The sequence below is a fragment of the Medicago sativa genome, chromosome 1 (assembly GCF_051527215.1).
Source record: "Medicago sativa cultivar Bolivia chromosome 1, Bolivia_mono, whole genome shotgun sequence".
Taxonomy (NCBI): domain Eukaryota; kingdom Viridiplantae; phylum Streptophyta; class Magnoliopsida; order Fabales; family Fabaceae; genus Medicago; species Medicago sativa.
Window position 1 is genome coordinate 70,399,122 of NC_140749.1, and position 22,714 is coordinate 70,421,835.

A 22,714-nucleotide genomic window follows, 5' to 3' on the forward strand; every position below is an offset into this window, starting at 1 on the left:
CCCCCATTTTTTCCTCCAAAAACGCAGATGTGGCTGATTTTTAACTGATGTGGCAAATAAAACACCTATGTGGCACGACATATGTGGATAATATCATTTTTAAAATGGAACAAAGTAATTATATTATTATGGAATTTTTTTTTAACATTTTCATAAATAAGAACAAAATAAAAATTAAAGATATATAAGGGGGAAACGAAAATAGAAACCCTAGTTTCTCAAAATCCCCAAATCGATTTCTCTTCTCCTTGCTTCCTAGAAACGAAAATTTCGTCTTCTTCTTCCTTGCTTCCATCAGCTCGATTCGACCATGGCATATAAGGGTAAAGCAAAAGTTGGAGATGGACCATCATGGTGGGACCCACAAATCGACCCAAAGTACTGTTTCAGGTATGAAAGGAATCTCAGAAATTAGGGTTTTTTGGGTTGTTGTGTTCAATAAAGAATATTCCTTGTACATACATGCTTTAGCCATTGTTTATTTCTTGTTTGAGCATATTAATGATGTACCCATATACTTTAATATTTGCTTGTGTCATGGTTGAGAATATTTATGAGGTTCTTTATGAGATTCCTTGACCCACTTGCACCATGTGTGAAATGCTGTGTTTTGTTGTGTTATGTTGATGTCTATGTTTAGAGTTGTTTATTGAAAGTGGTCCACATGTGCTGGTTGTTATTTTATTGCTGACTATATGTGGTTGCTACTGTTTGCATAGGCCAATTGAGGACCAACTCTTGAAGTTATGGTTTAACCATAGGGGTAGATTTGTAACTTTCCCTGTAAGGCTTTATGTGGATGGCTGTGTAGATGAGGTGGAAGGCACTTTTGATACTGATAAGTTGTGCTTTGAAGACATTAAAAAGCTGGTCCTCAGTTTTGGATATTTGAAGTTCAAGTGTTTGTGGTACCAACATCCAAAATTCTCATTTCAGCGTGGACTTAAGCCTTTAAACAATGATGGTGACTTGTTGGAGCTTGTTGTTGATGCTAGAGGGTGTAATGTGGTTGGTGTATTTGTTGAACATGAAGTGGATATTCCTGAAGTTGTGGATTTTTGTGATGAAGGTCCTTTGGTTGAAGAGCTTAGGGATGAAGATGATGGTTCTTCTGATGTTGAAGAAGTTGTTATGGAGGAGGTTAGAAATGCAGGGACAACTACTGAGGTCAGAGATGAAAGTGGTGGGAAAGGAGGAGGTATTGGTGAAGGTGCTGAAGATGGAGGTTGTTCTGATGTTGAATAAGTTGTTGTGGAGGAGGTTAGAAATGTAGGGACTACTGAGGTCAGAGATGAAAGTGCTGGGAAAGGAGGAGGTATTGGTGAAGGCCCTGAAGATGGTGAGACCTTCAATGAAGTGAACAATGAAGGTGTGAACAAGGTGTGAACAATGAAGAAGTTATGGAGGAACTTGATGTCAGAAATGGGGTGAATCAAGATGCTGAAGAAGATGGTTATGTTAGTGAAGAAGATGAAGACTATGTTGCAAGTGGGGGTGAAAGTGAATTTGACACTGACTTTGACATTGGTGATGATGGAGAAGAACAATGGGATTGGACACATGAGTTACCTGAGGAGACATTTGCTGGCAGCAATCAAGGAGGTGTGAACAATGAAGGGAATGAGACATAAGCTGGATATGAACGGTCTTCCCAAGATGATAGTGATTTACACACTCCAGTTGAAAGTGATGATGAACTGGTTCACCAAAGAAAATTCCCTACATTCAAATTTTCTGATAGGGGTGATCCTGTTAGGTTTGAGTTAGGGATGCAGTTTGCTTTAAATGAGCTTGCTAAGGAGGCTGTGAAGGAACATGCTATGGAAACAAGGATAAATCTTAAGTTCAGAAGAAATGATCTCACTCGGTTGGTTCTCAAGTGTCTTCCTACATGCCCATATCACATGTTAATTGTTAAGAGGGATGGAAGTCAGTATTGGCAAGTAACAAGCTTGAAACCACTTCATAACTATGTTTTGACTCCTGGGAATACACAAGCAAAAACTGAATGGCTAGCAAAGAAGTTGATTCCATTGATAAGGCACACTCCTAATATCAAACCAAGTGGTGTGGCTGATGAGGCATTTATCAGATGGGGAGTTACCCTCAACCATTTTAAAGCATATAGGGTAAAGAGGAGAGCACTGGAGTTGCTTGATGGTGCTGGAAGTGAACAATATGCACATTTAAGGAATTGTGCTGAAGAGATTAGAAGGTCAAATCCTAATAGCACAGTGATAATCAAATGTAGTGAATCAGATGGAGGACCTATTTTTGAGAGGATTTATATTTGTTTGGAAGCTTGTAAGGCTGCATTTGCTACCACATGTAGACCATTAATTGGTTTGGATGCATGTTTCTTGAAAGGTGAGCATGGTGGTCAGCTAATAGAAGCTGTAGGAAGGGATGGAAACAACCAGATGATACCTATTGCATATGCTGTGGTTGAATCTGAAACAAAAGATTCTTGGAAGTGGTTTGTTGAATTATTGTTGGAGGATCTGAATCAAATACTGCCTAAACAATATGCTTTTATTTCTGACCAGCAAAAGGTATCTTACTCACTTTTCTATTATTTACTGCATATGTTATAATCATATCTACATATACTCATAACTGCCTATATTTAAATGCTGGTATGTATGTGATAATACAGGGACTTGTGGAGGTTATTAAGGGACTAGGTCAAAATGTGGAACACATGTTCTGTGTTAAGCATCTTTATGGGAATTGGAAGAAGAGATTCCCAAGAGCACATATGAAAGAGTTATTGTGGAAAGCTGCTAGAGCTACAACTGTTCCAGAATTTAACCAAGCAATGCAGAAAATTAAGGATATAAATCCAGATGCTTACAATGAAATGGCTAAGATTCCACCTGCACAATGGTCAAGATCTGCATTTAGCACAAGAACACAGAGTGATTTGCAGGTAAACAACATGCGTGAAGCTTTTAATAGAGCTATTCTTGGTCTAAGGGAGAAACCAATCATCACCTTACTTGAGGGTATCAAGCATTATATAACTGTGAGGATTGTCAAGCAAAGGCAGATGCTTGAAAGGTGCAATGGTGAGATATGTCCAAAGATTCAATTTCTGATTGAAAAAAACAAAAGAGCTGCAGGGGGTGGAAGGCAACTTGGCATGGTGGTATGGAAACGATTCACTTTAGTGTATCAAATAAGGCTGATACATATATTGTGAATCTGGCTCAAAAGACTTGTGCTTGTCGTAAGTGGGACCTAACTGGTATACCATGTGCACATGTTATTCCTTGCATTTGGCACAATGGTTTGGTTGTTGAAAATTTTGTGCAATCTTACTATAGGTATTGTTCTATCTCTACTATATTTATATGTCTCTAATATTTATTCCTTTAATCACATGCTAATATGGTGTTAATATCTTGTTGCAGGAAATCACAATGTTTAACTACTTACTCTCACATTGTGCTACCTTCAAATGGACCTAAACTTTGACCAGTTACAAACACTGAACACATCAATCCACCAGGCATGAGAAGGTCGGCAGGAAGGCCCAAAAAGCTAAGGAAGAAGGCCAATGATGAATTTGTACACAGTGGAGATGTTGCAGGCAATGGTGGTGTGCTTCCAAGACAGCTTAAAACAGTCAAATGCATGAAATGCAACAAGTATGGTCACAACAGTAGGACATGTAAAGGCAAGAGTGTTGCTGACAGGCAACTTCCAAAAGGTGCAAACAAGCAGAAAAAGACAAAAGGGAAGGGTAGATTAAGTGGACCAACTGTGCAAGCTGCAGGCCTAACTGGACCATCTGTGCAAGCTGCAGGCCCAACTGGACCACAAGTGAATGATTCAGGCCCATCTGTGAAGGTTGATGGTGTTAGGCAGAAAAGGAAGAAACAGAGGACAAAGGCTAAGGATGTTGAGGTTGTTGTGTCTCAGGGATCACCAGCTCCACAGACACAACCATCTCAAGATTAGATTAAGCTTATGTTAGTTTTTTGGTTAAGGTGGATGTAATTTTTTGGCTTATTGTGTGGTCATGTCAATGTATGCTCCACAAACAGATGGTTTTTTTTTTTGCTAGCAGTATGGTACTAATTTCATGATGTAATGACAATTATGGTTTGATATTTATCTAATTTCTAATTGTTGCAAAATTATCTACTTATTTGTATGATGAAAATCAAATTCAAATTTTACTTAATTGTGTATGATGATTCCATTTCTGTAAGCAAATACTGACAAGTTGTTTATAAAAATAAGAGGACCATTTTTGCATCCTCACTAAAATATAAGGACTAAAGGTGCAAACACAACCTTATATGTCCTCTGTTATGCCTCTTTTGCATAGCAGACTTATGTCATGCCTTATTAGTGCTCGGTTATGCTGTTTTTCAGTGAATCAAAATCAAGTTTAACATCAAATGATAGGGCAAACACTTCATTTCATTCATAACCAGTTCAAATTACAACAAACAACTCAAATTACAAAAAACAACTCAAGATTTAACTTGAACAAGACAACATAAACAACAAAACCTAATGGCTTAACATAACAACACAGACCACTAGTTCCTAATTTCCTTCCTCTTCAAGCCTTCAACATAACAACACAGACCAATCCCATAATGACTACAACAGCTAGAATAAGCAACCCTTGACAAAATTTTAGCTTCTTTTTCAAATCCTCATCTTCTTTCAGCTTCATGTTATCCTTCTTCTTAAGTTCATCAACTCTCTTCATTAATGACAAAATCACCTCCTTTGCACGCCCAGACATCTCTTCATCATACCAATTGAAGAAACTGCATCCCTTTCGTCCATGCAACTGATTGCCCAGACAAAACAAATTGTTAATTCTGGGTTTCAACTTATGCTCACAAAATCATTTGACATAATTTGAGATTTACCTTGTATAACCCATATCCATTAAACCTGTGCCCAAGATTCTTAGTTGTCCAAGCAGTAGTAAGAGGTGAATCAAGATCACACCAGCAACACACATCTCTCCTACGTGAAGCACAACTATTACTGGACACAGTATATTGTGACATTTTCGAATTTCAAAAACAGGTCAGAAACTTGCGAAAAATTGAAGAAGAAAACGAGGAGGAAGAAGAGAGAAAGTTGCGAAAACAAGGAAGGAGACAACGATGACAATGAAGGAGATGATTTCTGAAAAGATTGAAACCCAAATTGGGAATTAGGGTTTCTGAATTTTATGAAGGAGATGAAATCGATTTCATCTTTCTTTTAATTTTTGTTTTTTTTTAATATTTGAAATGATAAAATTGTTTTTTGAAATTAAAAATCCTCTTTCTTTTTTTTTTTTTTTAAAATTAAAAATCCTTGTTTTAATGACATGTAAATAGTATTTTCCTGATTGGCAATGCCACGTAGGTCTTCATTTGCCACATCTGCGTTTTTGGAGGAAAAAATGGGGGGTAGGACGAAAAGTGCAACAAAAATGATAACTCAAGGACAATTTTGTTCTATTTTAAAAGGGTAGTAACAATTTCACGAGTAGGCCAAAACACGAGGACCAAAAGTGTAATTAAGCCTAAATAAAAAGTTAGTAAAATAGAATTTTTTTTTGAAAGAAAGAGTTAGTAAAATAGAATCAAATCAGAGTGAGTTTGTTTCTTTTTATAGGGAAAATAGAGTAACTAAAATTCTAAGATATTGGGTCAGCAGGTTACAATTAACAAACCAGTGAGTGGATGTGGTCGATAAACAAACCAATTCACAATTCACAATTCAATTCCACGAATTTATTCACTTCACACAAACCCTTCTTCTTCCTCCAAATTCCAATTCAATTCAATTCAATTCAATCACTGTTTATTCGTTACTATCATCATCTTCTGAATTCTGAATTGTCGGTGCTAAGGATTTTCACTTCAGATTTCACCAAAAATGTCTGATGTAGCAGATAAACTCGCTTACTTCCAAGCAATCACCGGTTTACAAGATCCCGACCTCTGCAACGAGATCCTCGCCGCTCATAATTGGGACCTCGAACTCGCCATCTCATCTTTCACCACCACTACAACAACCGCCACCGACACTCCTCACGGCGGCGATGATTCCAATAACAACAACAACAACAATCATCTTCAATCCCAATCGTCATCCCAATCAGAACCACCACTCCCTCCACCACCACCCGGATTAGCCTGGAAGCTTATCAAATTACCCGTCTCCGTTATTTCCGGTAGTCTAGGGTTAATCTCAGGAGCAATCGGTTTTGGATTATGGGCTGCTGGTGGTGTTCTTTCATATTCGCTTGGCTTCGTCGGCCTCGGTCCAAACTCATCGTCTGCTGCTGCTTCCTCTGCTGGCACGCCGTTGGTTTCTGTATCTGCTGCGACAACAGAAGCGATGCAATTTGTAGCTGCTTTTGAGAGGGATTATGGCGGTGGTGCCTTTAAGCCGAATTTTGTGAGTGAGGGTTTCATGGATGCGTTACAGCGGTCGAGGAATTCGTTTAAGCTGTTGTTTGTTTACTTGCATTCTCCTGATCATCCTGATACACCGGAGTTTTGTAGAAGGACGCTTTGTTCGGAGGTTTTTGTGGAGTTTGTGAATCAGAATTTTGTGTGTTGGGGTGGGAATATTCGTGCTAGTGAAGGGTTTAAGATGAGTAATAGTTTGAAGGCGTCGAGGTTTCCGTTTTGTGCTCTTGTCATGGCTGCTACTAATCAGAGAATCGCGCTTCTTCAACAGGTATGGTTCTTTAGGCTTTTTTGATGTTGGATTTTTTGGTTGAAATGGATGCAAATGGGTTAATGGGGTGTTATGTTTTTGTGTTTGGATTATGCTTGTGATGATTTATTTTATGTGTATGTATTTGGTGTTGTAAAGAAACACGTGTCCAAAATGCGATTTGGATTAACTAGTTCATGCACTTTTCTTCAGTTAAGATGATAATGATTGCGAGTAATAGATGATAGTACCTTCAATTCCTAACTATAACAAGTTTTAGTTGTTAATTTATGTTGTATCGACACTTCAAATTGAATGAGTGTCGTGTCCTACACCTGACACTGCCCTAACACCAACACATCTGGTTACATTAAAGCACCTCCATTTTCTTAAATTATTACCATGTCTACGTGTTGGTGTTGTGTCTGCTGTATGTGTCCCTTTGGTGTTTCGTAGGTATCAATTTCTTTTGCATTATATGTTTGCGGTGGATAACACAGGAAATTAATCTGATGGGTTTAATTCCTGTGAATTTTTCTCCTTGGCATATTGGATACACCTGGCCAATTTATCAATACGTGTAAAGATAATTAAGATTCAAATTTGGTTAAGCAAAATATCGAAAAAGATTTTGACTCAATGTCAGTCTCAGTTTTTGAATAAGTTAATATTTTGTCAATGTTCATTCTCCCCTGTATTTACTGTGCCCCTGCGTGATTTAGAAAGTGACTGTTTCTCTGGTAAGAGTTTTAATATGTTAACTTTTAAATTACCTTCGCGTTATACAGAAAGCTGATGCAGCCTCCTTCTCCACTTCTGTAATTTGATTGTTATGGAAATATCATTCTCCCCTTCCAGCCTCCTAACCACAATTCCCCACAGCTTTCTTCTGTCTCTGTTTTGAAGTTTGTATTTGCTGATTGATTGTCCCACTTTAGGCAAATTAGTTCTTTCACATGCCGTCCATCATTTGCGTCTCTCCATTGACTCCCTATGACACCTTGAACTCTCTTTGCCTTTCTTCCTACCTACCTTCACTCTTGTTTGCACTATTCACGTATCACCGACCGGGTCTCTAATACCAAGTTGACTATTCATTGGTATTAGAGACAACAAATGGAGAGAGCTCTTGACTAGCAGGGGATTTTACCTCCTGACATCAAGATCCTAGGCACAAGAGGAATGATTTTCCTTAACTTTCTGTATCTTCTATGCCTCCCTCTCTGTCACGCACCTTTCTCTTTGACCAAGTCATACTTCCCCGGTTCTCCTCAGTCCTCATGCAAACAGAATTCATTATATCTGCCCATTTGTTACGAACAGATAAAAAGTGAAGGAAAGTCAGAGAGACTAAAATCTGTGAATTGTAGTATTAATCTGAATACTGAGCAAAGTTGAACTGAAGTATCCTGTATCTACATGTTGACCATCTTCTACTGATACAGTTATACATTAATTAGAAATGTCAATTTATCTTCACAAATATTTAATATATATCTATTTATGTATAACATAATACACACACCCATGTATATATATCTTTTAAAATTTTGTTAATAAGTTTAGGCCGTGCCATATCTTTAGTTTTTAAGAAATTCTTGTATTCTCATAGCCGGGTCATATCATACATCAAGCATTTGGGTTTCACACACGCACAAGTGGGAATCTATTTACTCCACAGGGATGTCTTATTAACTAATTTTGTTGGTGATCTTTTGTAGAACACATTTAACGAATCTGAATATTGAATAATAAAGTATTAACATGCAAATTTTGCACACTTAAGTTTTAGATGAATTGCATTCACATGTATGCAGTCTATTGTTGATATGTAGTCAGAGTTCAAAAATGTATTATACATTAACATAAAAATTATGAGGTAAGTATCGTAGAAATTTGAATTCAATCGGTGCATTAATAAAATCCAACTCACAGCAAGTTATTATTAAGCTGAAAAATTTAAACACGCCTTACTCTTGAAGTAAGGGTATCCCCCAATATGCGTGTTTGCATTTGTGAGTGTGTTGATCTTTGCCATTATGATTGATCAAGACTGTATGTTGGTTGTCGGCTGCCGCACATATGCGCGTCTGTATTTCCTTTCTTAGCTCAGGAAGCTCGTTGATGCAGTTGAGTGCTAATAGTTGAGTGGTTGAAGTAGCCCTTATTGTCAAAAAGTTGTGTATTTGTTGTAAGATAGATATACATGGTTTATTACACATAATATGGTTACGGTTTATAAGTTATGAGAGATCAAATTCAAACATATAGTTTTAGCCTTAGTCTCATGGCATTTGTAGGCTATGAAGCACGGACTCCGACACGGACACAGCAACACCGCTAATTTGAAAAACACAGGACACCGACACCGCTAGATATATTTATTATTATAATTTAATTATAATTAAATAAAACAAAATATATCAAAATACTATTAATTAGCTATTAAAAAAAACTACTAATCACTAGAATCCAAACTCCAACTCTTAAAGTTGCTTACTTGTACTATCTCTACTCACCAAGTTTGAATATTATAATGCTAGTAGCTTAGTACTAGTAAGTAGTCACATGCCGTGAGAAACTAGGAATACATATAATAATATTATCATAAAAACAATAGTACAACAACAAAAAAACAAATAAAGCTGTATACATTACTTAGCCTATTATATTGCGAGAGATGAGAGATGATATTATGAATGGAAAACAAAACAATGAAAAGTCAAAGTAGAAAGGTTACAGAAGGTTGATTCATATCAAACTGGGCAAAGAGAGAATTTCAGAGGTGAGTGAGTGACTGAATGTTGCTGTTCAGATCCACATGACAGGAAAGAAAGAAGCTCTATGTAGGGCAGAATGCAAATGATGAATTGCTGTTCTTTAGGGTTTTCTTAAGTTTCAGATCCTACATAGCAATCGTTTTGAAAGAAGCCCATTGTTCTACTTTTCTTTGGGGTGTATCGGTTTGGTTCCTCCGCCGTGTCTCTCCAAACCCGTTCTTGCAGTGTTGCTGCCGTGTCATTCTATTTTTTTTTTTTTTTTCTTTCAGGGCACTGCTACCAGCATCTGACAAGCGTCATATCGGTGTCTGATGCGTGTCTGACACTAACACGTGTCCGACACTAGGACACGCTCACCACAAGCAGTGTCCGTGCTTCAGAGCTTGTGGGACAACTATATTCAGATATTCAGATTCTGTTAAAAAACGTGGATGGAAAAAGCCATGGGGACTAAGTAGGCTTGATGTATTAAAAAAAGAAAAAAAAAACAGCGAGGTTAACTGCTTATAATAAAGCCCAATGCGTTAAGTGTCTCTCTCTAATGACGGGTAAATGATTACAGGGAAAGAAACATCATTTGCAAAATTTTATTAGTTTTGTTGTTTGGATTACCACTTTCCGACATTAGGACTCGTAAGAAGTCCATCTCCATAGCTTTGAGGTTGTAGTGAAGCTGAATAAAATGATCTGTATGATTTCCTTGATTTCCATTTTTTCATCTAGAACCTGCTTTCTAGGGATAGAGCAATAATCAAATTGATCACCATGAGAAAACTCTCTTGAGAGCAATTATCTTCTCCGTTATCATATAGCAGCAACTGGTGTTTCCTACTTACAACATGGAGATTTACTTGATGTATGGAATAAGTTCTTTCCATTCAGTAGCCTGAAATGAACAGTTTGATTCATGTGGTCAATCTCATGTAGCAGTATAAAGCTCCAACATTGTTGTTATCTTTTTTGTTGATCAGCATGGTCCTTTATCACTTTAAAATATTTTCCTCACTCTCGGTTATGAAATATCTAGGATTATGAATATTTTAATCGATTGTTCCAAATGATTGTGCCACAAATAACTTCATGGTAACCATGTATAGGTTCAATATCAACAGTACTTTAACCTGAGATTTGAGACTACTATTTTCATATTGTATTGATATTAAGTCATATTTTTAATTGTCTTAATAAATTGATGTGCCAATTATTAAGTATTGTAGTTTATAAAGCAGTCTTATTGTGATGTTTTTTAACATTCATTTTACTCAATCCAGGTTGAAGGTCCAAAATCCCCCTAGACTGTACTATTTTCATATTGTATTGATATTAAGTCATATTTTTAATTGTCTTAATAAATTGATGTGCCAATTATTAAGTATTGTAGTTTATAAAGCAGTCTGATTGTGATGTTTTTTAACATTCATTTTACTGAATCCAGGTTGAAGGTCCAAAATCCCCCGAGGAGATGTTAGTGACACTTCAGAGAGTGCTTGAAGAAAGTTCCCCAGTTCTTGTTGCAGCAAGGCTTGATGCAGAAGAAAGACGAACTAATGCACGCTTAAGGGAAGAGCAAGATGCTGCATATAGGGCTGCACTAGAAGCTGATCAAGTATGTTTCTTTCTTTTTTTTTTTTTTTTTTTTTTTGTAGTGTATGGTTAATTGTATATCATTTTTCTGTGGTCTCTACTCCATGATTTGTGTTTTTCCCTGTTCTCAACTTGTTCCCTTGCTTAGGCTTTTATTTGGGAAATCTTGGCACTGTTATTGTTGTAGTGTATTAATGCTGTGTATATGTTCAGGCTAGGGAACGGCAGAGAAGAGAAGAGGAAGAACGTCTTGCAAGGGAAGCTGCTGAAGCTGAGAGAAAGCTCAAGGAAGAAGAGGAGGCTCGTGAAAGAGCAGCGCAGGAAGCTGCAGAGAAACAAGCAGCATTAGCTAAATTACGTGAAGAGAAAGCTCAATCTCTTGGTGAAGAACCTGAAAAAGGACCTAATGTTACACAGGTAAAGTATATGATGAGATCTTAACTCCCTTTTATGTGAGATCTTAACCTCAATTCATATGTGGTTTACCTTCACTCCCTTTTTAGTTTCTCATTTTTTCGGCTTAGTTTTTGTTTCATTATGTATTAACTTGGATGACATCTGTTTTATTTTTTCCACTTCCAATCAAAATTGTAGGTGTTGGTACGGTTTCCCAATGGTGTGCGCAAAGAAAGGAGGTTCAACAGCACAGTGACAATTCAATCTTTGTATGACTATGTTGATTCATTGGGTTGTTTAGAAGTCGAGAATTACAGCCTAGTCTCTAACTTCCCTCGGGTTGTTTATGGACAAGAAAAATTGGCACTCTCACTAAAGGAAGCTGGATTGCATCCTCAGGCCAGTCTGTTTGTGGAGCTCGGTTCATGAGGATAGAACTTGCCAAATAATCTTATGAATACATAAAGATGTGACCTGCAGATAGGGGGGACAATGGTGTTTCACTTCTCTGTTTTAAAAATATTGACTTGATGAACTTATATCGTTAGATATTTATAGATAATAGATTGCTGTGGTTATTGTAGTTTTTTTTTCTTTTATTTATTTTCTATTGAATCAAGCATATAGCTTTACATGGAGATGATTTAGTATAATGACATATATTATACTCTGTTTCCGGTTAAAAATGTGTTCCAGATCTTTAGAGTATGGTTTTGGTTATTGGGGACGATATCGACGTGGGTGTTGACGGTTGTGGTGGTCGACAGGCAAAAAAATTGTCGAACATTGTCCAGTGCTGTATTTGTATTTTTTACCCACCCTGCTTTTTTCTTGTGAGGATGGTGGCTATTGTCTTGATTTTTTTTAGTTATACCAGAATGGCTGGCTTGGTTATTGCAGATGCCTCAGAGCCGTTGGATCTTAGAGATAGAAAAGTTTGAGATTTCTCTCTCTATCTTTAGATCTAATAGCTCTACAACGTGCTATAAGGTGAAGCTGTTGTAGATGTTTCAGATCTTAGTTTATACCTTGTGAGCTTTTTTTTGAGAGATATTCCTTGTGAGCTATAAGCCTATAACCATTTTTATTTTTTAATTTAATTATGAGTTCAAAAGGAACAAACGGGTCTTACTCAATTAATAACGCAAGAGTTCCATAATTTTCACATCCAAAAGTAGGTAGCTATTAGGCCTGTTCATGGTCTTAGTTCAGCAAGAAGTAGGTAGCTATTCGGTTTAATGTATCTGCAGTTTGGGAAAACCGAACTAAACTGTTTGTGGTTCGGCCTGAACTAGACTTGTGTAATCGTTTTATTAACCAATTCTTACTTTAAACCGAACCGAAATCAAACATAACTCATCTTCCTCTTGCTGCGAAACCCAAAAAATCCATAATTTCTCTCGGCAAAATTTCCGCACAACACCAAAATCATTGAAGAAACCTGCAAATCATTGAAGAAGCTTGGAACTTTGCATTATACCTTCCTTAGATCAAGGATTTAAGGTTTGAAAAGAAAGAAATGTGCATTCTCTAAAATTACACTGACGAAAATGAATTTGGATCCTTTCCATTTGATGAAAATTGTCATTTAAAAAAAAATATTTATTGAATATAATATTATTATATTCAATGATCCTATCTATTTTCAAACGATAGTATCTGTTAAGAGAACTTATTGGTCGAAAACATGTGAGATTTTTATTTTTGGGTTAAATATGTTTTTGATCCCTATAAATATGTTAACTTTTCGTTTTAGTCCCTCTAAAAAATTTCTTCAACTTTTAGTCCTCTAAAAAATTTTCAATACTTTTGGTCCCTTATTTAATGTAAATTCATGTAGAATTCGTATTTTTGAATAAAATTTTGCAGAAAAATTTATAATATTATAAGGATCTCTAAAAAAATATTAGAATTTTTTTACCAAAACATGAATTAAATATAAATTTTTATATTTTTGTTGGTAAAAAATTCATATTTAATTTATGTTTTGTTAAAAAATTCTAATTTTTTTTTTGAGTGATTTTTACTATATTCTATACATTTATGTACAATTTCATTAAAAAATATAAAAAATTTACTTAAAAATAGGGATCAAAAGTAGTGATTGAAAATTTTATAGAAACTAAAAATTGAAAGAAAATTTTAGAGAGACTGAAACAAAAATTTAGTATATTTTTAGAAAAGTGGTATATAAAATTAAGGGTTAATGGTGCTTTACCCCCTGTAATATATGTCATTTCCAGATTTACCCCCTGTAAAATACTTTTTTTTTGTTTACCCCTGTAAAATATATTTTTTCCAGAATACCCCCCTAATAGGTCATACAAAAACCAAAATTTCTGAAGAAAAAAATAAATTCATTTTTGTATGGCCTATTAGGGGGGTATTCTGGAATTTTTTTTTTACAGAGGGTAAACCAAAAAAAATATTTTACAGGAGGTAAACTCGGAAATGACCTATATTACATGGGTAAAACACTATTAACCCTAAAATTAAAAAGGTTCCTTCCGAATTTATAAGGTTCTTTCTTGGCCCTAGTGGGTTGTATCAAGTGGCCCCAAAGACAGGGAATTCATGGTAATTAACTGAAATGAATGATCATTGTTCAATTTTAGCGACAGCCGACATGGTATTGGTAACCACTAGTGACCAATTCCACCATGACATTACTTCTACTCATTCGAATATTCCATATTTCCATTATCTTATACCTTCCGGTCACTATTATAACAAAAATATATGTGGTCATTAAAAAAATATTTTAGATTTATTCATTAAATGATATATGTGGTCTATAATAAATACATGTCTTATTTATCTAACATATTGATTTTTGCTTATAATTATGAGTGGAGGGTGTATACTACTCCTACATGTCATACACTAAAAGTTTACCTACAAATTATTTATTTCTCATACACATTTGTTTTTTAGTAATCAATTTAAATTCGAAATAGTTTACTTTAGTTAGTACTAGTTTCTTTATGGCACAAGTAATCATTGCATGATTGCATCACCATTCACCAAGTTCCAACTTTAGATGCGCAAAATAATAGTAATTCATTGAATTGTTCCTTCCAACTATATTCCCTAGCAATTGGCCAAAGATGTCATAATACTCAAAGTTTTCTTCAAATGGCAAAAATCAATATACTTGTCTTATCTAAATATAGAATGCTATTCTATAATTCTAAATTTCTAATTCTTTATTCCAATTAGATTTTCGGCTTATTTGATCCATTGGTCCCCTAATTAATTTCCATTTTTCATTTTGGTCCCATAAGTAATAAAACGTACCTTTTGGTCCCTTAGTTTTGTCACCGTTTACCAAAAAAATCCCATCCGTCAAAAAAATTGCTCTCCCGTTAGTATGAGCCACGTGGCGCATCCTACGTGGCTAGTATATAAGGTTATGTTTTAGTCTAGAGAGAGAATCAGTAGTGTTTTTCAGAAATAGAAAGAGAAAGCGAGAGAGTGAAGAAGTTGAAGAGGTAAGAAGCTGATAAAATCTGTTGAACTGAAGGAAGAAGACGAAGGGGAAACTGAAGCAAAATCGTTCCATGGCTGGCTCCGATGAAGAGTTCGATTCGAACGAAGAGGTTAGTTTTCGTGTTTCTTCTCCATTTCGAATTTAGGGTTTATGTTTTGTTAAACGTGAATGGTTTTTGGTTATGGTTTCTGGTTTAGGGTTAGGGTTTTAATTAAAAAACCCCTTTTTAAACGAAAAAATCATTCACTGTTTGAAAATTTTTCATATTCATGCTAGGGTTTACTGTTTGTATGTAAAGCTGTGTGCAAAAACTTATGTTGTTATGTCGTTTTGAATTGTAACAGTTAGAAGGTATGTTTTTGCTGGTTCTTCACCATGGGGGGGTTTTTGATGAGTTTCACCATGCTAGTTACAATGGGATTGAGACTGTACTAGAGTGTGAACCAGACTATTGGAGTTACTTCTCCATTTTATCAACTGTAAAACGTATGGGGTACCCAATGGTTAGCTCACTTTGGTACCATGACCCAACCTTAGAGGTTGACTTAATTAGGTTAAGGAATGACAATGACTGTAGGAGGATGATGAATATAGGACAGATGTTTGAGAGAGTACATTTGTATGTAGAACATACAGTAGGAGATCAACCACAAATGGGGGGAGTTGAACCCTTTGATAGAGTATCCTATTCAATATCCTGTGCACAACGAGGGAGAAAATGTAGGTGTTCATTTGGAAGAAATAGTTGAGGAGGTGGACAATGATGGAGTTGCTGTGGAGATGGATAATGAGGGAGAAAATGTAGGACTAGGTGTGGAGATGGAGAATGAAGGAGAAGCTGTGGATAATGAGAATGAAGGAGTTGCTGTGGAGATGGAAAATGAGGGAGATGATGGGAATATGGAGACTGTAGTGACTGATGAGGGTCCCACATATGTGGTGGATGATAGAGAGACTGTGGGTCCTACTGTGGTGGAGGAAAGTGTTAATGTGGGGCCTACTGTTGTGGAGGAAAGTGTCAATGTGGGCCCTACTATTTTGGAAGAGGGAATAAATAATGTCCCAACTGATTTAAATATGGGAGTTAATGAAAGTGGGCCTTCTGGTGTAGTGGATGAGTATGTGGATGAGAATGGGTCAAAAGGGGATGGGAATGAAAGTGAAGATAGTGCACTAGGTGTACAATTTGGAGACCCAGAAGAAGAAGAGCTTTGTGGGGAAGATGGTTTTGGTGATGGTGATGTTGTAGGTACAGAAACACAACAAGAAGATGACTTATTTGCTGACTGGATCAATGAACCTTTTGAGAATATTAGGAATGAAGAGGTGGTAAATGAAGCAGTTCCAGAAGGAGGTACTGAAGCTGTAGCTGAAACAGAAAGAGTGACAAACAAAGAAGCAGAAGCAGGACAGTCAAAAGAGAAGGGGAAAGAAGCAAGTGGAAGTAAGCCTAAGAAGAAAAGGGGTAGACCACCAAAGCAACTACAACAACAAAGAGTTAGTGAAACCGTGTTTGAAGAAGATCTGATTGCTGAGGGAGTTAACAACACTGAGCAGGGTGGACCATCTGGTGTAGTTAGAGATAGGGGGTTGAGTGAGGATGAGGATTATGACAGTGAAGATTTAGATAGTGGGTGTGATACTGAAGATGAAGATGGGGGTCCTGGTGTTAAATTTCCAACCTTCAAGATGCTTGATAACATGAGAGATTACCATTGGGAGTTAGGTACATACTTTGTGTCTAAGAAATCATTTCGGGATGCAATAAGAACATATGCAGTTCATTCTGGAAGGGATCTAAAGTTTAGGAAAAATGATAAGAGAAGGGTGAGAGTAATCTGTAAGGGAGCTAAAGGTAATTGCTTGTTTGAGGCTTGTTGTACTAAGATTCCAAATGAAGAGACTTGGCAACTGAGGAAGATTCAAAGGCTCCACAAATGCAGCAGAGAGTTTAAGTTAAAGATGTTGAATTCTGATTGGTTGGGAAGTAAACTTCATAGCAGAGTTAGGGAAAATCAAAATTTGAAACTGACAGATATCATGAACAGAACAGTTGAGAAATGGGGTTTGGAAATCAATTTGAACAAAGCTTATAGAGCTAAAGGTAAGGCAATAGATAAGATTGATGGATCTTTCAGGGAGCAGTATACCAGGATATATGATTACACTCATGAGCTTATGAGGTCAAATGTGGGGTCTACTGTGAGAGTTAGTACTATGCCTTTTCAAGGTAATGAGGAAGATGTTGAGAGGCCTGGAGCAGTGTTATGTCCTCATTTTCAGAGGATGTATATTTGTTTCAAAGCTTGCAAAGATAGTTTTTTTCAGTGTAGGCATGTGATTGGACTGGATGGATGCTTCTTGAAGGGTTATTATGGTGGGCAATTGCTAGCTGCAATTGGGAGAGATCCAAATGATCAGATGCTACCAATTGCATTTGCTGTGGTAGAAGGTGAAACAAAGGATTCATGGAAATGGTTTTTGGAGCTTCTAATTGCTGACTTAGGTGGAACCAAACTGTGCAAGACATACACTTTTATTAGTGATCAACAAAAGGTAATTTTGTGTTGTGAAATGTCTGATGATTATAACTTTTATTGTTTCTCTAAAACTGATATTCTGTTGTAAACTCTATTTCTAGGGTCTTTTTCCTGCTATTGATGAACTACTTCCAGATGTAGAGCACAAATTTTGTGTCAGACATCTCTATAATAACTTCAGAAAGAAGTTTCCTGGGAAGAAATTGAAAGAGTTAATGTGGAGGGCAGCTAAAGCAACTTATCAAAATGCATTTGATGATGCAATGAAAGAGATAAAAGATATAAGTCCGGGGGCATATGATTACCTCAAATTAATACCTGCTAAGCATTGGAGTAAGTCCCAGTTTTCAGGTATGCCTCTTGTTTCCCTAAAACTACTATTATGTTATACCTGCTAAGCATTGGAGACATCTCTTTAAGTTATCATTCTTTAAAAAACTCATATGCATTAAGTTATCATTCTTTAAAAAACTCAAATTAATACCTGCTAAACACTGTAATGATTTTTGATTATTTTCAGGTAATTCACATTGTGACACTCTAGTGAACAATATGTCAGAAGCATTCAACTCAACCATTGTCATTCCTAGACAAAAGCCAATTGTGACAATGTGTGAAGATATCAGGGTGTATTTGATGGAAAAGTGGGATGCCAACAGGACAAAAATTGCAAGTTATGAGGATGATGTGCTTCCCAACATCAAGAAGAGGATTGCAAGAGAATCTGCCTACACTAGTAACTGGTTGGTTAGGTATGTCACTTTGTATCTCTTTTATTCAATTTTCTTGATGTTTTGTGAGTACTGGATGTGAGCAAATCATGATATTTTCCGTGATTTTATGTGTATAGGCGTAGCACAGAGTTTGATTATGAGGTGAAGCATGTGTCTGGTACAGGCTACAAGTACCATGTTAACTTGCAAAGGTGGGTGTGTGACTGTAGGAAATGGTTATTGACAGCTTTGCCCTGCTGTCATGCCATTTCATGCATGAGGAACCAAGACTTGAATGTGTATGACTATGTTCCAGACATGTACCAAAAGGAGAAATATGCTGCTTGCTATAGCAGTGTCATCTACCCTGCTAATGGACAAAGCTTGTGGGAAAGAACTGAATACAATGATCTTCAGCAACCACCAATAAGGAAGCAACCTGGAAGACCTAAGAAGAAAAGGAACAAAGAGGCCCATGAACTTGTGAAAGATGATACACAGATGAGAAGGGCTAGGTGGGGAATGAAATGTAGCAGATGCAAGCAAAGTGGACATAATAAGCCCACTTGCAAGCTGCCACCACCTCCTACAACTGAAGGCTCATCAAACCCTGTATCAGGCGAAGGGTCATCACAGCAAACTGCTCAAGTGACTGATACAACACATCCAACAACAGAAAGGAATGCTGCTACTCAACCTGCTCAAGGTGCTGCAACTGAAGGTGCTCACACTCAAAGGAATGCTGCTACACAACCTGCTCAAGGTGCTGCAGCTGAAGGTGCTCACACTCAAAGGAATGCTGCTACTCAACCTTCTGAAAGACCTGCCACTTCTCAAAGAACTGCCACTACTCAAAGGAATGCTAGTACTCAAAGAACTCAAGGTGCACAAATTGATGGTAGACCAAAAAGGAAAAGGAAGGAAAAACTGATGTCTGCAACACAACCTGAAGGTTCAAATGCATAGAGAAAAAAAACTTCTGCTAGAGTTGAGGGTTCTGTTTCAACCCAGCAGTAGTAACTGTTATGTGATGTAATGATGAAACTAGTTTATTGCTTATATGTTAGTAATGCCTAAGTGCAACTTCTGGTTTTTTGAATGGTATGTCTGTAATGGTTATGTAATGCCTAAGTGCAAGCAAGCTACAATTTGCAACTTCTGGTTTTTTGAATGGTATGTCTGTAATGGTTATGTAATGCCTAAGTGCAAGCAAGCTACAATTTGCAACTTCTGCTTTTTTGCAACTTCTGGTTAATGTTTAATGACCATGAGTGTGTTTATGTTCAATTACAAATACTTCTTATGTTACACAATAGTGGATACATACTTTTGCTAATATACTTCTGCCAAAAAGAAAAATACTTCTGGTTTTTTGCATCAGAGTTGTTATAAACAGAATTCAAATAAATCCTTCTCATTCAAATAAACATAATACATCTTGTTTTTTTGCAGATGAACAATTACAATACAGATTTTTTCAAGAATAGACATTAACATTCATTGATTCAAAATAACCATTCAAATTTCATTCATCTCAAAACAACCATTACAATTTCATTCATATCAATGACCAATTACAACCATAAATTACTTCATTACACAACATCTACTCTATTACAATCAAACTATTTCAAATACATATGACTCAATGAAACACTCATTTTGCAGATCAGTATTGTCCCTAAGACCAGGCAAACAGCAAAACATGTTAATCCAAAAATCAATGCCTTCTTCAACCATAACCTTGTTTTCTCCAATTCATGCTTCAATTTCGAATTTTTCTTCTGCAGCTTTGCAATCAACAAATCCCTCTCATCACTAACCTCTTCATCCAATAACTTAAAAAAACTACAACCTTTATCAAAGTGATTCTTGTAATTTTTGCATCCCCAAAATCTTTTCCCACAGTTTGGATTTGTGTTATCAGTAACAGTACGAATCACTGTTTCTTCACCACACCTACATTCAGTCACTTCTCTTCTTCTCATACTCGAACCAACAGATCCGTAGGATTGCCCGCTTTGCTTCGACATGTTTTTCGATTTTTAAAGGAATGGTGAGATTATTGCAGAACGGGGAGAAGATGATGAAGAGAAAAAAATAAATTAAGGGTTATGGATTTTGGAAGAGGAGAGAAGAGATTTTGGGGTAGAAGGAGAACAATTTCGAAAAACCCTAATTCTGGCTGGAAATTTTTTTTGGCCGCTTTTATACTAGCCACGTAGGACGCGCCACGTGGCTCATACTAACGGGAGAGCAATTTTTTTGACGGATGGGATTTTTTTGGTAAACGGTGACAAAACTAAGGGACCAAAAGGTACGTTTTATTACTTATGGGACCAAAATGAAAAATGGAAATTAATTAGGGGACCAATAGATCAAATAAGCCTAGATTTTCCGGTGTCCTAAGGTGCAATAATAGTCTCTAATGTATCCTTCAACTGGCAAATCAACACGTTAATCTTCTCAATATATGTGAATTTATTGAATTATATTCCAAAACTTTAATTTTCTTCTAATTGGATTTTCCAGAGTGCTGTCTAACGTAAGCTAGGTTCCATTTTTGCTGATTATAGAAATGTAAAATTTATTTTTACATGTTTGGTTACCTTCTTAATTGATTCTATTTTAAAGCTAGAAATTAAAGCTTTTTTTACATTCAAACATAAATCACTTTAAATTTAATTTAATTTTAACTATAATTAATTTTAAATAATCAATTCATTCAAAATCAATATTAGTGACCAAAGAATAAAAACAAATATCACACAAGAATACACAGAAAGAACAATAATTAAATTGTCATGATCAATTTGAATTGAACATTTACAAGCTTTCCCTAACAATTTTAGACTTCTCAAGAATGTATTTGCCTTCCTTGTACTTTTGAGTTTCCTCATAGACTCTCTCAAACTTCCAACCAAGCACTTGATTGCAGTCACAACAGTAAACATCAGCAATTGTATGGAGACCTGTCATGAATTCCATGTCTACTTTTGGCCCTATTGTGACATTCATTGCATGTGAAAACAGAAAACCTCTTCCATTTCTTCCCTGAAATTATATATAAATGAACTTGGAATCACTAATTTGTTGCCTAAACATGTTATTATAAATTGATCAAGTTCAAATCCAAAATATATAACGTTCTTATAAAAGTAAGTGCACATGTGTTAGAATTTTTGGGTCACTAATGTAATATTTAAATGTGTATGAGAGAAATGACATTTATACAACCATTTTTAGACAACTTTTGTGATAATCTTTATTTTTATTAGATAAAAATAATAGAGATAAAAAAGAAGAAATTAATAATACAATGAAAGTATGAAAATGGATTGTATCAAAAATTCTTTAAAATGGTTATACAAATATCATTTCTTAAAAATAACGATAGAAAAGAATACAAATCAAATGAAGGAGAACCACATGTTTATACTGTGTTGATCGAACATTTTTCCAAATCTTAATAGAGAAAGGTGAGAGAGTGTTCACCTGAAAGGTTTTAGAAATAATATCATCATGAAGGGCAACATGGTTTCTACAATTAAAGCAAAAGTACAATCTTGTTCCAATCAAACTCTCCATTTCAAAGCTTTTATGAGCTCAACCCTTCACAAAGTGGCTATAAAACTGGCAACAACATACACACCAAACGCAGATAATCATCATCTTCATCATACATGAATATGAAAATATAAAAAATAAAAAATAAATAAATTGTAAATTTGAAATTGAATTATTGGTACCTGCTTGTTCTTGTAGCCGTTGATGATTGATTGTCTTCAATTATGCAAGTTTCTGTTTTGAGGATATTTGCTTGTTGTGTACGGAACTGAGTTGTGCTTGTCACCCACAAAATGAGATTTTTTTCCTCACTTTTCTCTCACTTTACAAGTTAAAAGAGATTATTACTTGTCAGATCATCTGATTAGTAAAGTTACTAATATTTGAATTGCAATATTAATAAATGAGAAATTAGATACCAGCTAAATAAAATGATGAGTTGGGAAATGAATTATGAGTTTAATTATTGAATACATCTTTTTTTTTTTTAATTATTGAATACATCTAATATTGTGTTGAATTACTTTACTAATACCAATAATAACTCGTGTGTTTTCATATTTATTAATTGACACGACAATACATAAAATAATTATACAGTGACACATAATATATAAATTAAGGGAAATGTTAACCGGTGCCCCCGAGACACTGGTTAAGGAAGCAAATATAGTAATTTTTGCATTGAAAGCTGCGTAATCAATGCATTAAAAGCTTAAAAAATGTCTTTTTTGACTAACAATTTCTTCTTTGGCTTCCTTAACCAGTGCCCCTGGGGCACCGGTTAACATGACCCATCAATTAAATTCATATAAATTATTAGAGTTTTCTACGCATGGATGACATTTTTGTTTTACAATTTACATTAGTTGTTGTGATTATATTAAGAAATGACGTATTAAGTTTAGGAAAATGTTAACCAGTGCCCCCAGAGCACTAGTCAAGGGATTATAA

At 35.7% G+C, this 22,714-nt stretch overlaps 5 protein-coding genes across 5 annotated transcripts; 3 read left to right on the forward strand and 2 right to left on the reverse strand.

The window, feature by feature from the left end:
- The first annotated feature begins 1,400 nt into the window (after positions 1-1,400).
- LOC146956906 (uncharacterized) lies at positions 1,401-3,470 on the forward strand. Its single transcript, XM_085749849.1, has 4 exons — positions 1,401-1,602; positions 1,681-2,552; positions 2,657-3,148; positions 3,414-3,470. Exons 1-4 carry the CDS (start codon positions 1,401-1,403, stop codon positions 3,468-3,470), a joined length of 1,623 nt encoding a protein of 540 aa, XP_085605975.1.
- A 2,191-nt stretch (positions 3,471-5,661) lies between these two features.
- LOC146956907 (UBX domain-containing protein) lies at positions 5,662-12,136 on the forward strand. Its single transcript, XM_085732520.1, has 4 exons — positions 5,662-6,711; positions 10,906-11,076; positions 11,268-11,471; positions 11,649-12,136. The coding sequence occupies exons 1-4, from the start codon at positions 5,902-5,904 to the stop codon at positions 11,877-11,879; spliced, it is 1,416 nt and encodes a 471-aa protein (XP_085588646.1). The 5' UTR covers positions 5,662-5,901; the 3' UTR covers positions 11,880-12,136.
- A 2,545-nt stretch (positions 12,137-14,681) lies between these two features.
- LOC146956908 (uncharacterized) lies at positions 14,682-19,159 on the forward strand. The gene is made up of 4 exons (XM_085749854.1): positions 14,682-17,496; positions 17,582-17,831; positions 18,001-18,232; positions 18,331-19,159. Exons 1-4 carry the CDS (start codon positions 15,721-15,723, stop codon positions 19,157-19,159), a joined length of 3,087 nt encoding a protein of 1,028 aa, XP_085605980.1. The 5' UTR covers positions 14,682-15,720.
- Positions 19,160-19,818: 659 nt separating this feature from the next.
- On the reverse strand, positions 19,819-20,226 carry LOC146956909 (uncharacterized). The gene has a single exon (XM_085749860.1). The coding sequence runs from the start codon at positions 20,224-20,226 to the stop codon at positions 19,819-19,821; it is 408 nt and encodes a 135-aa protein (XP_085605986.1).
- A 669-nt stretch (positions 20,227-20,895) lies between these two features.
- On the reverse strand, positions 20,896-22,099 carry LOC146956910 (protein yippee-like At4g27745). The gene is made up of 3 exons (XM_085721965.1): positions 21,943-22,099; positions 21,689-21,826; positions 20,896-21,247 (listed from the first exon to the last, which is right to left on the reverse strand). The coding sequence occupies exons 2-3, from the start codon at positions 21,779-21,781 to the stop codon at positions 21,020-21,022; spliced, it is 321 nt and encodes a 106-aa protein (XP_085578091.1). The 5' UTR covers positions 21,782-21,826; positions 21,943-22,099; the 3' UTR covers positions 20,896-21,019.
- Positions 22,100-22,714: the final 615 nt, after the last annotated feature.